General features: G+C 28.2%; 1 protein-coding gene across 4 annotated transcripts in view; it reads right to left on the bottom strand.

The window, feature by feature from the left end:
- Window positions 1-14,535, bottom strand: part of LOC107437409 (short-chain specific acyl-CoA dehydrogenase, mitochondrial-like) — a 119,288-nt gene that overhangs the window by 55,415 nt on the left and 49,338 nt on the right. For 2 of the 4 annotated variants that reach the window (XM_087168988.1, XM_087168989.1), the window contains exons 2-3: window positions 7,305-7,400; window positions 5,547-5,603 (exon numbers count right to left, since the gene is read on the bottom strand). The exons of 1 other annotated variant lie outside the window; for it this stretch is intronic. In XM_087168988.1, coding sequence (XP_087025114.1) covers window positions 5,547-5,603; window positions 7,305-7,400 — 153 coding nt within the window. Of the gene's footprint in view, window positions 1-2,273; window positions 2,444-5,546; window positions 5,604-7,304; window positions 7,401-14,535 lie in introns of those variants that run through there. One more of the 4 variants, XM_087168990.1, reaches the window with a different exon arrangement.

Genomic DNA, 14,535 nt, shown 5'->3' with positions numbered 1-14,535 from the left:
TTTCATTTACATAAAAATTATGTATTTTTTGAAGAAAATTTTTTTTTAATATATATTCCTGATTTTGGTACAATTCTCAATCGGTAAATTTTCTCTTTCTCTTTTTTTTTGACGTATTAGATAAAAATAAATTATAATCAATCAGCAATGATGTATTTGTAAAAAAAAATAAGTCACGTCGACTAAAAAAACAATACAGAGGATAGAAAAGCAATTAATCGCTACAAGGATAAAAATGAATGCACCCACACCCACTGTGCTGTTTAATACCTCCCTATCCCTAATTATAATCGAAGCAATTTTTTTTCAATCGCATGTAGTGTACAAATATTCTTTTATTCTTCTTCTAGGCCCTACACCCTGAAGCGAACAGGTGAAAGCCGCTATATTAGTATTGTTTGTAAAAAAAAATTTAAAAAAAATTATTAAAAAAATTATAACATTTCGTAAGCTGATATTATTCAATTGATGTTTATATCAAAAATATTTCTTCATTATTTTTGCTTTATTTTTAATTGTTTTAAGCGCATTTGTTAAATTTTTGTGCAAGAATAAAAATTTGTGTAAATTTTTGGCTCTTAATTTTAACGATTTATGAAAGGGTCTTTTAAATATCAGAGAAAACAAATGTAATACTGGTTTGAAGTATCAGCACTGCTCGTGATGGTGTTACAGTGGTTAGGATATGAAAGAGCTACAACCCCGGGAATCCCGGGCATTCAATATATCAATGGAACCCACTAAAGCCTTATATCAATTAACAATTAGTCTTAGAAAATTACAATTATAGAATAATTATTTTTATTATAGAATTAACTGTTTTAAAAGACAAATATCTGTTAATCTTTAGTATTTAATCAATAAAAAAAGCATATTGAAATCAAATGAATTGCTCCTGATAAATTTTTTGAGAATAAAAGATAAAGCCAGATAGATTTCCGAACTTTAGAAACACCTTCTAGTTTTACTATTCAATTAAATTGATTTCGATGTCTTTCATTCGGCCTGTCTCATTAGTGATTCAGCATATTTCGATATCACTTTTGTTTCGTTCTTACTTAACATTAATTTGCGTGCGACAATTAATTTGCTCACCTTTTTTGCTACATTTTTGCGAGGAATTGAAAAAAATATAATATTGAAGAGATTAACTGAAATTAAATTGGCTATTTTTGTACGCCTCTTTTACTTACATCATCCACACACCCACACGTAACTGTCTGTTCTATGTAATGCGATAATATAAAATGAGTTAGCAAAACAAAACTTGTGGAGTTATTTAAATTCATATTCAAAAGTATTAGTTAAGTGCTTTTTGAATTGACAATTTCAGTCATTTTTTAGATATATTAAAGTGCTATTTAAAACTGCAGCATATCACACGAAAGCATTAAATATATATCATTTGTAAAATTGTAAAGTAAAATAAAAAGGAATCCTGATCATTAGGAACCGATATTAAATAGTTCAAGTGATGGGACAAAATTACCTTTTAAACGAATCAAAAAACTTTTTTACCTTTTATACTAAATATTTTTTAAATAATTTCTTAATACTCAAATTGTTTAAAAGATGATATGTTCCCCTCTAATGACGACGAAATTTTTATTTTTATTTTATCCAGTCATTTATTTATTTTTTTTCAAATTTATTTTTTATTTGTTTTTATTTTTTTAAATTAAATGCACTCGTTTAAAATAGAAACAAAGTTGTCAAAATTTCATAAACAGTGTCGATTTACAATCATAAGAAGTTGTTTCAACTTAGATTTAAAAATTTGAAAGTTTTATTAATTAAAAAAAAAACTGGAAGCCTTATTAACTTTAAACACATAACAACAACAAAAATCTAAAAATAGAAACAAGTATGATCAATAAATAATAAAATCATAAGCTAACTAAATAAATGAATTTTGTATACGAAATATAATATAACAAATGGAACATATTTCAGATCTAGGGGAAACATGGAAAATTTGATCACACAGAAAGTCTGAATTTTTTTTTCTTATTAAAACATTTAGCTGATGATCACTTGATTTCAATGCTCTATCAAGCAAAATCACATGTTGATTCTGTCTATTAGCAGTAAGCAAAATTTAAATAAAATCCCATCTCTTATCTCAATTCCATCCAGAATAAAGCAAATCGAGAATTTAGATGGGTCTGTCAAAGAGGGAATTGAATAGTGGTCCACTATTTAAATAAATAAACAAAACAAAAATTAAAAATAAAGTAACTAAATAAATAAATAAAGATATATTTCCTCCTTACAGTTCAAATTACTGAATCAAAATATGATTTTCATTTTTGCCCTGTTGCTTCGGAATTCTTATTTTTCATCAGTACAATTAGCTTTGATGTTTCTATAAACAAAATTATTATTTTTTAGACGCCGCTATGTTGGTACTTTAAATTCTCATCCTTCAGAACAAAGTGGGTCAAATTAACTTTTAGTAAGAAGATTTGACCCAGTTCTTTAGCTCTTAAAAAATTATTTATTACTGTGCAAAGAAGCTGTGCAAACCTTCCATGTTTTCCATAACCACAACCAAAGTTGATTTAATAAAAACTTTTGTTTACTTCAGAAGGTCAAAAATTTGTCTTCTTAATGTCCTACGAAAGTTTTGATACAGAAATTCGAAGTTAACGGGTTCATGTGCGATTAATTATAAAATAAAACCAATTACATTAATTAAGAAAATTAAACTCTTAAAAAATTATTTATTACTGTGCAAAGAAGTTGTGCAAACCTTCCATGCTTTCCATAACCACAACGAAAGTTGATTTAATACAAAATTTTGTTTACCTCCGAAGGTGAAAAATTTGTCTTCTTAATATCTTACGAAAGTTTTGATACAGAAATTCGGAGTTCGCGGGTTCATGTGCGATTATTTTTAAAATAAAACCAATTACAATAATTAAGAAAATTAAACAATACGACTAGTTGAAGCACTTAGGATAATTAAAGAATTTAAATTCGTAAACTCTAGGCATAATTAAAATAGTAATTGATGCACCTTTATCTTGTAAACAAGTATCTACAATTTATTTTATAAATAGTAGAGAATAGATTTTCCACAAAGGAAATTTGCATGGAAGGCAAGAGCAAAACATTATCCAGTGTTACACTATCACGCTACATACACTTCAAACTGAAAAAAAAAAAAAAATGCTAAATTTATGTATAAAATTATAGCCGCATATATTATAAAAATAATTTTAAACATACATTACCAAATGCGTTCTTAAGTTTAATTGCTACTGATAAAATTTGTTAATTTGTATTGAGTTTTTCTTTTGAAATTCCAAACAAAAAGAGAAAGAGATTTTACTGCTTTCTCTAAAATAACTTTTAGAGAAAGCAGTAAAACATTACGTAAAGCAGTGGCTTCAAAAATCAGTTCAAGATCATTTCCCCCATAAAATGCGTTAACAAGTTTGAAATGTTCTGAAATATTTTGGAAAATAGGGAAAGCGGATCTCAATGAAAAGTTCGTTAAATAGAAAATTCGAAATGTTCTTGGCTCCTCAAAAAAATTCGCAAAATGGAGAAATTCGTAAAATGGAAGTTCGTTAAATAGGAGTCTGACTGTAATATATAATTTTTGAGAAAAAATCAAAATTAGAATAGAACGATGATTACTTTAACGACAATGTGACGCAACGGAAATTTCCCACAGTATACAGAGTGACCCAAAATATACTAACAAGACCCTCCCCCCTATTTAAAGCCCTAGAAATTTTTTGTTCCAAGCAATTTATAACCAGAAATCAGACAAAAGGGTGTTTCTGTGGATATCCTATTTTTCCGAAGTAAGGACAAAAGATCCCAAGGCATAAATCTCGATTCTGGTAGTTTATTAATACTTTATAAACATCGCTAAAAAGGATTTCAAGCCTAGGGGTTCAAGGACAGAATTGCCGTGTAAGGCATCAATGATATGCATTTGCCTAAAGTAGTTTCTATCAAACTAAATCATACATGTTGTCATGTAAAATCTGTATTATCTTATCTCATTAATGTACTTAAATAAAGCAGATTGTTTGATTGGATAAAGCTGGTGTTCTTATAATAAATTGCATTTAACTAACTGCTAATAAGATTGACTTGAAATAATCAATTTTTCTTAATCTAATTTTATTTATGAAGAACTTATACTCATATAATTTTATATTAGGTGATGATAGTACAGTAGAAGAACCTCGTGTGCTTGGTTTGACCATGGTTCCTGGAAATCATATAGTCTCCATATAAGTAGAAGTAGACAGTGATGCAACTACAAATTCTGAAGTGTTATGATTATAAATATTTTAAAATATATTGTAAATATTTTGTTTATCCTAATAAATATAAAATAGAAACTATTGTGCAAAAAACATATTTTATTGTTTCAAAATAGTGTATAAATTGATCAGAGCTTTAGTCAAATTTATAAAGGCGAAGTATATTTAAGACAATTGGGTATATCTATTTCGTTTAAAACAATAAAAATGTAGGCATATTTAGAACAATATTAGTTTCAATTAATACATTTCTATGATTTGGGAAATATTAGTTGAGCCTATATTCTTTAGTAAGATTCGCTGCAATAACAATCCTTTGAATTTCACTTGTACCTTCATAAATTTCTGTTAGTCTTGCATCTCTGTAATGCCTTTCAGCAGGCATGTCAGTTACACAGCCCATACCACATAATATTTGAATAGCTTAAAATAAACAAATGCTCTTAAAATAACTCCTGTTAATTTGTTTGGAATTTGTTTTTTTTTTTATGAATAATTATATTATTTGGCTTAGTATCAAGAACAAATTGATAAAAGTATTTGCATCTGTACGACAAAGGTGCTATGTTGCAATATAACAGAACTATGTACTCTTACATAAACTAAATAACAACTTAATGCATTGAAATGAGATATGCTAAAAATTTGATAACACTACTGAACTGCACAAGTTTTATTTTTGTTTAAACTAACTAAGTTTGTTTAATTATAAGAGCAATTTATATTCCTCTGCTTTGGAATACAATAGGACTGAGGAAAGTGAACAATATATTTTGATGAAATTCTTTAAAAGGTTTGAATAATACTTTCTACTTTTAATAAGAAAGGGATAAATTACATTGTACTAAATTTATTCCATTAAAGTTTCATTTACAAGTTATGAATACTGTATTTTTCGTTCAGGCCAACTGCATTAATATAGTTTATAAAACCAAACTGTACTAAGGGCCAAAAACTAAATAAACAAGATATTTAAAAAAGAAAAAAAAACACATTTTGGTATTTTGATCGTTATTAGTATTTTTATTGCATGTATGCGTTGCAGAAAAAAAACTCTTAGAATAAGGTCATTTTTAAAAAACAGAAATTTAATTTTAGAGCAACTCTTCACAGCTATTCACAAGCTTAAAAAAAAGTGAATTAGCACATTTGTATTTTGTACAAAATACAGCATTATTCCGAAATAAAAATATCAATTTGTAATTATACAATTTCTTTTAATATATATATATATATATGTATATGTCCTGAACATATTACCTGATGTGCCACAAATGTTGCAGTCTCAGAAGCTGTAAGTTTAGCCATTGCAGCTTCCTGAAAAATAATATTTCCTTAACAATTAAAATAAATAAATTAACACTACTGGATCATAGGAAAGTAGCAAATGTTGTTGTTTCAAAGGTAGTATGACAGATAGACAGCTTTTTATGAATGTTACATTTAGTACTGGTAAAGACGATACAAGTACTGAACACTACTGAATCAAAATCAGTATTTAGGAAAGTTACGAAAGTCCCAAAAGCAGAAAGTTTTCTGTGGAAGTTTCCTGTAATATAATATTTCACTTATAAATGTTTCTATTGATAAAACAAAAATATATGCTGAACATTATTGAGTCAAAGGAATATACTCAATAAGTAAATTTTCCGGAGATTCAAACCGAGTCATCAATATTCTGCTTTTAATGTAACAAATAATTAAAAAGTAGAACATAATATTGAATCAAGTATATTCAATGAAAACCATCGAAAATTGTATGATAAACAGAATTTTTGGACATGAAATCTCATACAAAATAAATTATTTCTATAAAAGAATAGGGGGGAAAAACAGCTATGATATTTCTAACAGCAAAAACTCAACCTTTTCCTAAATTAAAATGGCATGTTAAGCAAACATAAATCAAAATTTATTAATTAACAATTAACGCAGTTTTTCTGTCATATATTTTGATTTCAATGAATCAACTAGTCAGTTCTTTATGTAATATATATATATATATACATAAAAGGCTTTGAACAAACTGATTTAATTAGTCACTTAAATTTTTATCTCATTAATTCTTTTTAAATTTTTTATTTCACATTTCTTTAAGGAAGCATATACTTTGTTTTGAATTTTACACAACTTCTGAATTTCGAAATCTATTATGATGTAAATGATTAAATATTTAAAAGTTTAAGTTAACAAGCTTTTGAAACAAAATTCGTTAAATTTGAACAGAACGTCGAGTATAAATCTATATTAAAAGATGAATTTAACAAACATGTGGTAAAATATTTTCTTGTTTCACACGGGATTTCAGTTAAGATTTTCATTAACCAAATTAAAACGTATATTTAAATTTTGCTCTCATATTTTTTAAATTAACGTTTTTACACCTTTATTGAATAAATACCATAAAAAAAACCTCTGCCCAATACAGAAAGAACCTAAAAGAAAAATGAATTAAGAAATCTAATCATTTTAGAATCGTTATTTGTACAAATTATCAATATAAATTACAGAATATATATTAGGTTGGTGATAAAGTTTCTACCAGATTGACAACTTTTACAAAACTTATCCTTACACTAAATTACAGAATTGCGATGTTTATCTGCAGTGATTCATTATACGCTGTTGATATTTTTAATAGAAGTCAAGTTTATGCACCTATAGCAGTATATGACTAAACCAATTGCTATCGAGATTTAAAATTGTGTAGTCTCAATTGGAAGCAAACCTTTATGGCAATCTCCTTTGTTTTGAACATTAAATTAAAAATTATTTTCTGACACATTCTGTTTTTAGATTAAACTTGATTTTTAAATTTTAAAACCAAAAAAATCAGTACTCCCATTAAATCTGAATCTGTATTTTAAATTAAACTTTTACTTTAAAAACAGTACATATTTGGTTCAAAAAATTATATGTTTCACATCGATTTAGAATTCAATTTCCGCAAAAGAAGATCTTAGGTTTTGGTGTATAAGTAATACGGGATAAATTAATAAAAATTATTTAATTTCATACCTTTGTGAATTTTTGTCCAGCATCTTTCAACATGGCAGCTTTCCATGTTAGCAAGCGAGCAGCTTCTAATCTTGTTTCCATATCAGCCAATTTCATCTTGAAATAGAGGACAGCAAATATTCAAATGATATTAAAAATATTTGAACAGTGCGCACAAAAAAGAATCAACATGAATAATTTTATTTTTGATCTAATGATCGGATCTTTACATGCGACTCATTTTTAACGGTTCGAGGGGACGAGCTCAAATATGCTGCTTAATCAGTGCAGACAATATTTTAAGTTATGAAATAAGACACAAAAAACGTACTTTCTCTGAATAAGCATACCCTTTTTCAACGGATTCGGATTTCTGATCCCCAAAATATAAAAGGGTAGCCGCAATCTGGGACAGTCCCTATAGTTTGGTCAGGAAAGTAATGTAAAGTTTGAACCCCATAATTTGAATTTTACTTTTTGTGTATTTTGCCCTACCTCGAGCAATTTTTAAGGAAATCGGAAAAATTTTGCACACAATTATAAAATTTGTTTTTAAAAAGATAATTTCGCGCAAAAAAAAGTTTTTTTTGTAAATATTCATAATTTTTTAAACAATTAATCATCAAAAAAAATTTGAATTATAAAGCATACATTTTTTTACATCATTTTAAAATACGTAATTTTGTATGGCAGAATATGAAATTTGTGCGAAATCTGTTGAATAGTTTTTGAAAAATCGAATTTTAAATATTAGACTTTGTTAAAAGTTGATTTCTCAAGTACTATTATTCAAGTAAGAGTAATGATGTATTTTGCTAAGTAAAATTACATACTTATATACGATATAAAAAGTAGTTTTTCCTTACAATTCAACGTTTTTTTTTCAGCCATTATTTAATAAAAGAATTGAAAATAATAAGTGCTTACTAAAATTTATTTTTTTCTAAAAATTATCTTTGGATAAACAAATTTAATAATTGTGTGCAAAAATGTTAAAATTCGCTTAAAAATTTCTTTAGATATGGCGCAAAAAGTAAAATTAACTTTAAGGGGTCCAAATCATAGGTACTGTATTTCCCAGATTGTGGCTTCTACTCTAAATCCATTGAAAAAAAAGCATGTTTACTTAGAAAAAGTACATTTTTGTGCCAAATTTTGTAGCTTAAAGTATCATCTGCACTCAGGATCTCTCGAAGATTTTCGCTTTCCGGAGAAATTTGCTTGACCATTCGGCATAATCTGGCTACAGCTCGATATGCATGCTTATCATATTGGACAAGTCTGAACCTGCATATTCATGAAAATGTGTGTTTACGAAAATCTTCAAACTTAGTTTTGATTGCCTGAATCATTTCAGATTTCTTTTATTCTTAATGATAAGAAAAAAATAAAAATGCTCTTCATTTACATACAAAAACATAACTAATTTAAGCACTTTCGGTCAATAAAATAGTCTAAAATAAGTTTTAAGTTAATGGGAATGGTTCATTAATTATATATTATTCCAGAATTGTATATAATTTAAATTTCGTGTCCAATGGAAAATTTTTTCGCTATGAAGAAATAATCAAACTTATATGAAATGTAAATAGAGCTAAGACATGCTAATGATTATAATTACAAGGCAATTATGAATGTACCACTATTGTGCCTATTTATTTGTACTACTATCAGTAATATATGCGACGAAATTTTAGCAATGAATTACTATTCTTTACAGGATGTTGCTATTTTCACAAACATAAGTGTAATTTAAATTGAAAGAGAAATTGCATTAGAAATGAAAGTTGTTTAGTTTAAAATTTTCGAAAACAACTACAAAAAGAAAAAGTTTACAATAAATAAAAAAAAGGAAAAGTTGTAATTGCCTTATTGCGATCAGTGGTTACCCATTGGTCAATTGCCTTTTCGTTCTAGATTGAAACGCCACATTTCAAATCATGGGTTGCAAAAACTGTCTCAATTGATGTTTGTCGTCGTACTGGTTTTCAAATCCTGCCTATATGAACGCGTTTCAAAATGCCAAAAAATACTTTTCCTTCTTTAGTATTCATATTTATATTGAAATCCCCGTCAAGCCATTAATTATAAGTTAATAATAATAATAATATAAAAATACTTCAAATTATGATTACAGTAAATACATTTAAAAGGGATAGAGCGTTCGCCTCCCAAAGAGATGAACCGGGTTCGAAACCCACCGATGGCTGGTCGATACGAATCCGCATCTGGCTTGCACCGACCACAGTGCTGACGAAAAAAAAATTCAGTGGTATCATGGATTAGAGTCCCCTTGCCGTAATTAACAAAATGTTCTTACACAAACTTATAATAAATCGAAAACCATTGCGAAAGAACGGCTTATGTAAATAAAAGCTAATTCGGAAGGTAAAAAACGAATTCGCGTGCGTTAGAGAAGGGTTTTTCCCCGATACGGCTCATTTACACTGTGTAATAACTCTCGGGGAGAACCGATTTTTCACTTGTTGATTTGTTAAACCTAGTTATCCCCAAAATGCAAGAGATGACTATATATGACTGATGACTAGAGAGAGAGAGAGATTACTGATTTAATTTGATTTTTCTACAAATGCTCCATTTTATTAATTTTTTAAGGGAGGTTCGGGTTTGAAGAAAAACTATACGGGATAACCAATTGTTTTTTTTCGTTTTATACAAATTAAACATCCTTGTACACAAACAATTAGTAATAAGTAAAGAAATTGTTATGATTTCGTTGCCGATAAATTCAAATTTCTGACACAATTACGCCAGAAAAATATAAACTAATTTTAATGAAACTCCTTTTTTTTTTTGTAAACGATAAAAAAAAAAAAAAATTCTAATGTGTAGATTTAATTTTTCAGAAAATTAGCATTTGTTATTAATTTTTAAATTTCACTATTGAAATATAAATAAAATATGAAAAAAAATGGAATTTCAAAAAATGCCATATATAATATTACATAGTATAATATTAATAATACTTTTTATTCTATCACCACCAGCAACAAACGAAATATTCCAAGCAAAAGTCAGTCGCCAATATCCTTGAACTGTGAAACAAAAGAAAAGGCTTTCTTCTCTTATATTCACTTCAACTTTCATTTTACCCATTGCTTCACTCTATCATCATTTCAGCATTTTTCGGTGTTTACTGAATGTTACTTTTATTCAATAAGTGCCAGTATTTTTCGGTATCCATTGAGTGCAATTAATTATTTGTTTCGACAGGTATGTTCAGCAGATGATTGAGCTCTACAACTGAGTCTGACAGTTAAAAACTTTAAAATTATGTGGGCTGAAATTCCATCAGACCTTGACAAATCTGAATGCAAAATACACAATTACGAATACAAAAACTTTAAAACTGCAAATGGTAATAATTTTTTTTAAAAATTTATTTCGTTACAAATGTTACTTTCATTTTAATTCTAATTGATCTTTGAATTGTCAAAAAATTGAGACGTACATGAATGCCACATGTTTAATCTCTAAAATAAGCTACCTTACAAAGAGAAAAAAAAAATGCAATTTTCTAATTAGATCGATGAATTTACCGAATCCTTTTAAAAGAAATTTGCGAAAATCACGAGTGCATGCAGGAAAGTCCGAGAAGGTTCCACAAACACTTCCAATTGGTAATAATGGAAAATATTCAACAATTCACACTTTTTTAATACCTATCAATACTCTCAGGACAGCCTAAGTATTAAATAGGTAGTTCTGTCACTATTTCTTTAGTCCTATTGAATTCATGATGTTTCACGTTTATTGAGTGGTAACGCCTTAAGTAATAGTAGTTTATATTTTTCTCCGCGCTTTTGTTATTCATAGACTCACTCTCAGAAAAATCAGGTTAGTTTTCAAAACTCAAAAATTGTAACCACCTTTATTTTTAGTGATTTCCTGGGAATAGGAAAAAAAAGAATTTCTATCGTTATTGTGAAATGTATTGCTATGGGATTTCATGTATCGGTCGTTATAATTCAGGGGTTTCCAACTGGCGGCCCGGTGGCCGCATCCGGCCCGCGAAGCCTTTTTTTGTGGCCCGCGAACTAAAATATATTAGTTGTCATTTTTTTGCGGACAAATTTCGTAAAAAATCTGTATGGGTTATCTCTCGTTAATAGAAACCTAATTTCTTCGTTTCTGTGAAATTTAACATACCAACGGTGAAAAAAAAATTTATTTCTCTGGTTTTGCATCCAAGACAATATTTATTCAAAGACAAAAATAATTGCGTATGTTGCTCTTTTTTTTTCTCCATTTTTTTGTATTTTGTGAATATAATTCAGCATGCGTGTATCAAAAATTTTCTCGACGAAATTCTCCGATTTAACTTTCTGAAACCACTCAATTTGGACGAAAATATTTACACGCATATTTGTAAATTTTAAATGTAAATATCTATTTTCTGGTGGTTGCAGCAGACAAACCTCAATTTTCTCATTGAACATTTTGTGTGGTACTATGTAAGTTTCGATACCAACCTTTTTAAAATTTTATATCTTAACAATTAGATCTGTTGCACATTAATTGTTTAATACATAGGTGCACATTAAAGTTATTGTAGCCCGAATTTTTATTATTATTTAATATTTTTAAAAATATTACTAGTAACAATTAAGTATTTTTAAAAATCTGCTTCCTATTTTAATTTGTAATTCAATACTTTTGTTTTGTACAACTTGGTAAAAATCTGGCAGTAATATTTAATGCTCCTTCAAACATAAAAGAGTCCTACATAAAAGTTTGATAAAGTTGCGGCCCGTCATTTGCTTTGTGTTTTTAATTGTTGCCCCCGGCCTCATATAAGTTGGAAACCCCTGTTAAAATTGTTGGTTTGGAGCATTATAGAGTGGAGCATCGTATATGCTAAAGAGCGTAGCCTATATCCATCTATTTAAGTATATATATATATATATGTGTGTGTGTGTGTGTGAAAAACTACTTTAAATACTTTGCTCCTAAAACATAACATATTAATGTTCACAAATTGGTTATTATACTTTCAGTTACATGGAGAGGAAAACTGCAAAAACCACGCCAGGATAGCACGATGAGAAAAGGATTCTGAACCGCTTGTCACTGATTATATTTTATATCAGTAATGTGGTTGGTGCAATACGGGAGCAGAATTCGTATCTACCAGTCGTAACTGGGACTCGAACTTGGGTCATCTCATTGGGAGTTTAGTGCTGTATTCCCTGAGCCACTGCTGCTCGATTTTATTTAATTGGTCTTCTTACAGAAATTCAGCTTCCCAAATTCGTAATTTTTCCACAGTTATTTTATTTCAAAATATTTGATTTTTTTCCTGGCCCAATCTTATAGATATATTTCTCACACTACATTTTTTTTCCAAATTATGCATTATCTTTAATATTATTAAAAACAAAATTTAGTTTACAATTAACACCCCTAAACTACTTTGCTAAGTTATTTTTTTTTCTGTTCTACTTAAAGTGAAAATTTTTTTTTTCCAGTGCTTCGATAGAGGCAAAGATTTTTTTCAGGCCTGCAATATATATACAGTCCCTTGCCAGATTATAAGACGCACTATAAGATTCCAGGGCTAAAGAGAATAGAAGGGCTGGTTCACTCCTTTGAAGTAGCTCTCGCCGCTCCAATCCTCAGATTTTCTCTAGTGATGTCACTTTGGCGCAAAGCTCGCACTTTAACTTCAAGAACGAAGCGTTCGGCCTTACTAGCTCTAACTAATATTGGAGCATTTCTTTTTGCGAGATATTCTAAGACATTTGTTATTTTATATAATGACTTTCCTCAGTTTTTGCAGTGAATTTACAAGAATTTAAAACTATTATCGAAATGCCAGTTTGCGCGATTGCAACTTGAAAAAATTTTAATAGAAAAGCAAAAGGAAAAAATATAATTTTCCACGTGTTCCCTGAAGTAAATGAACAAATATGTAAAGAATGGATTCCGAAATGACACAGTTAATATAAAACAGCAATACGTTTATTCTGTCGTTAAGAACTTTTATAAAAATTCATTATCTAAATAGAAACCGCCTCGTTACTTCAAAAAGAAAGGCAGATGAAAAAAATTAAAAAATGGATAAAGGCAAAAAATTAAAATGCAAATAAAAAGTATAAATAAAATTTATAGTATATAGTTGGAATCCTCCTAATTTCATAACATTTTTTAATGTAGTTATTCTAAATATTTATGATTTTTTTTAAAAATCATATTCTCTTAAATTTGAATATCTATAAACTATATCATCGTAAATTTAAATATCTATAAACAATTGTAAAATTTCTAATGTCATTATGAACCTAAATTATTATTTTGTTTTAGTAATTAGCGTTTAAGGTTGATGTTTCCTAATGATTAAGTATGAACAAATTGCTATTAACGGCATATTTTAAAATCAGGGATTCTAAATTTAACTTATTGTTATAAAAGAATAAGTAGATAAAAAAAGTGTCGATATATGCTTTCGTTTTTCTTAATAATTAAAGTTAAAACTGAACTGAGTGTCATTTTCGCCAACTAGTAAAACATTTTTATAAGTTTAAAGTGGTATTTTTTTTTAATATAATGGCCAAGAAAGTTTTTGAGAACTATGTTTATGAACGGAAATAATGTGTTAATTACGTAAAGTTTGAAAGCTACTAACCAGAAAAAGTCTAACTTATTTTTACAAAGAGAAAGAGGCAAAGTTATCACAATATCTTTGCTTGCGATCTCCGAGATCTGTGGATACAGTGACGTCATGAGGAGGGAAATCGTAGCTTCAGCTCTAAGAGCGGAGTGAACTAGCCCTTCTATTCTCTTTAGACCTGATAAGATTCTGTGTAACTATCAGGTTATCTTAATTATCAGGTGATACTGTACAACCTTATTGTTTTTACGTGGATGTAACTTGCGCTTGTTTACGTTCGTGTATCAATTGGTTAGCATTGCAATGCAATGCGTTAAAAATAAACACAAATAGGAAGTATATGAAAAGTCTCCTTAAAGAAACTCATTACATGTATGTTTAAATATAAAAGTATAGCACATAAACACGTGCAAAACATGTAATTATTAAAAAACTACAGTGTATCTAATAATTTTGTCTAATTATTATAATATAATATATAAGTATTCAATATTTATACTTATACCATCGATCTAATTTTTCCAATCATCGAATTTGTATAACCCATGGATACACGAACGTAAGCTAGTGCAATCCGGTTTCAGCAGCGTAAAAACAATAAAGCTGTATAATTAATTATTA

The sequence above is a fragment of the Parasteatoda tepidariorum genome, chromosome 8, assembly GCF_982258835.1.
Source record: "Parasteatoda tepidariorum strain Cologne lab strain chromosome 8, Ptep-v5.0, whole genome shotgun sequence".
NCBI classification, from domain to species: Eukaryota; Metazoa; Arthropoda; class Arachnida; order Araneae; family Theridiidae; genus Parasteatoda; species Parasteatoda tepidariorum.
This window is presented reverse-complemented; position numbering and strand designations above follow the sequence as displayed.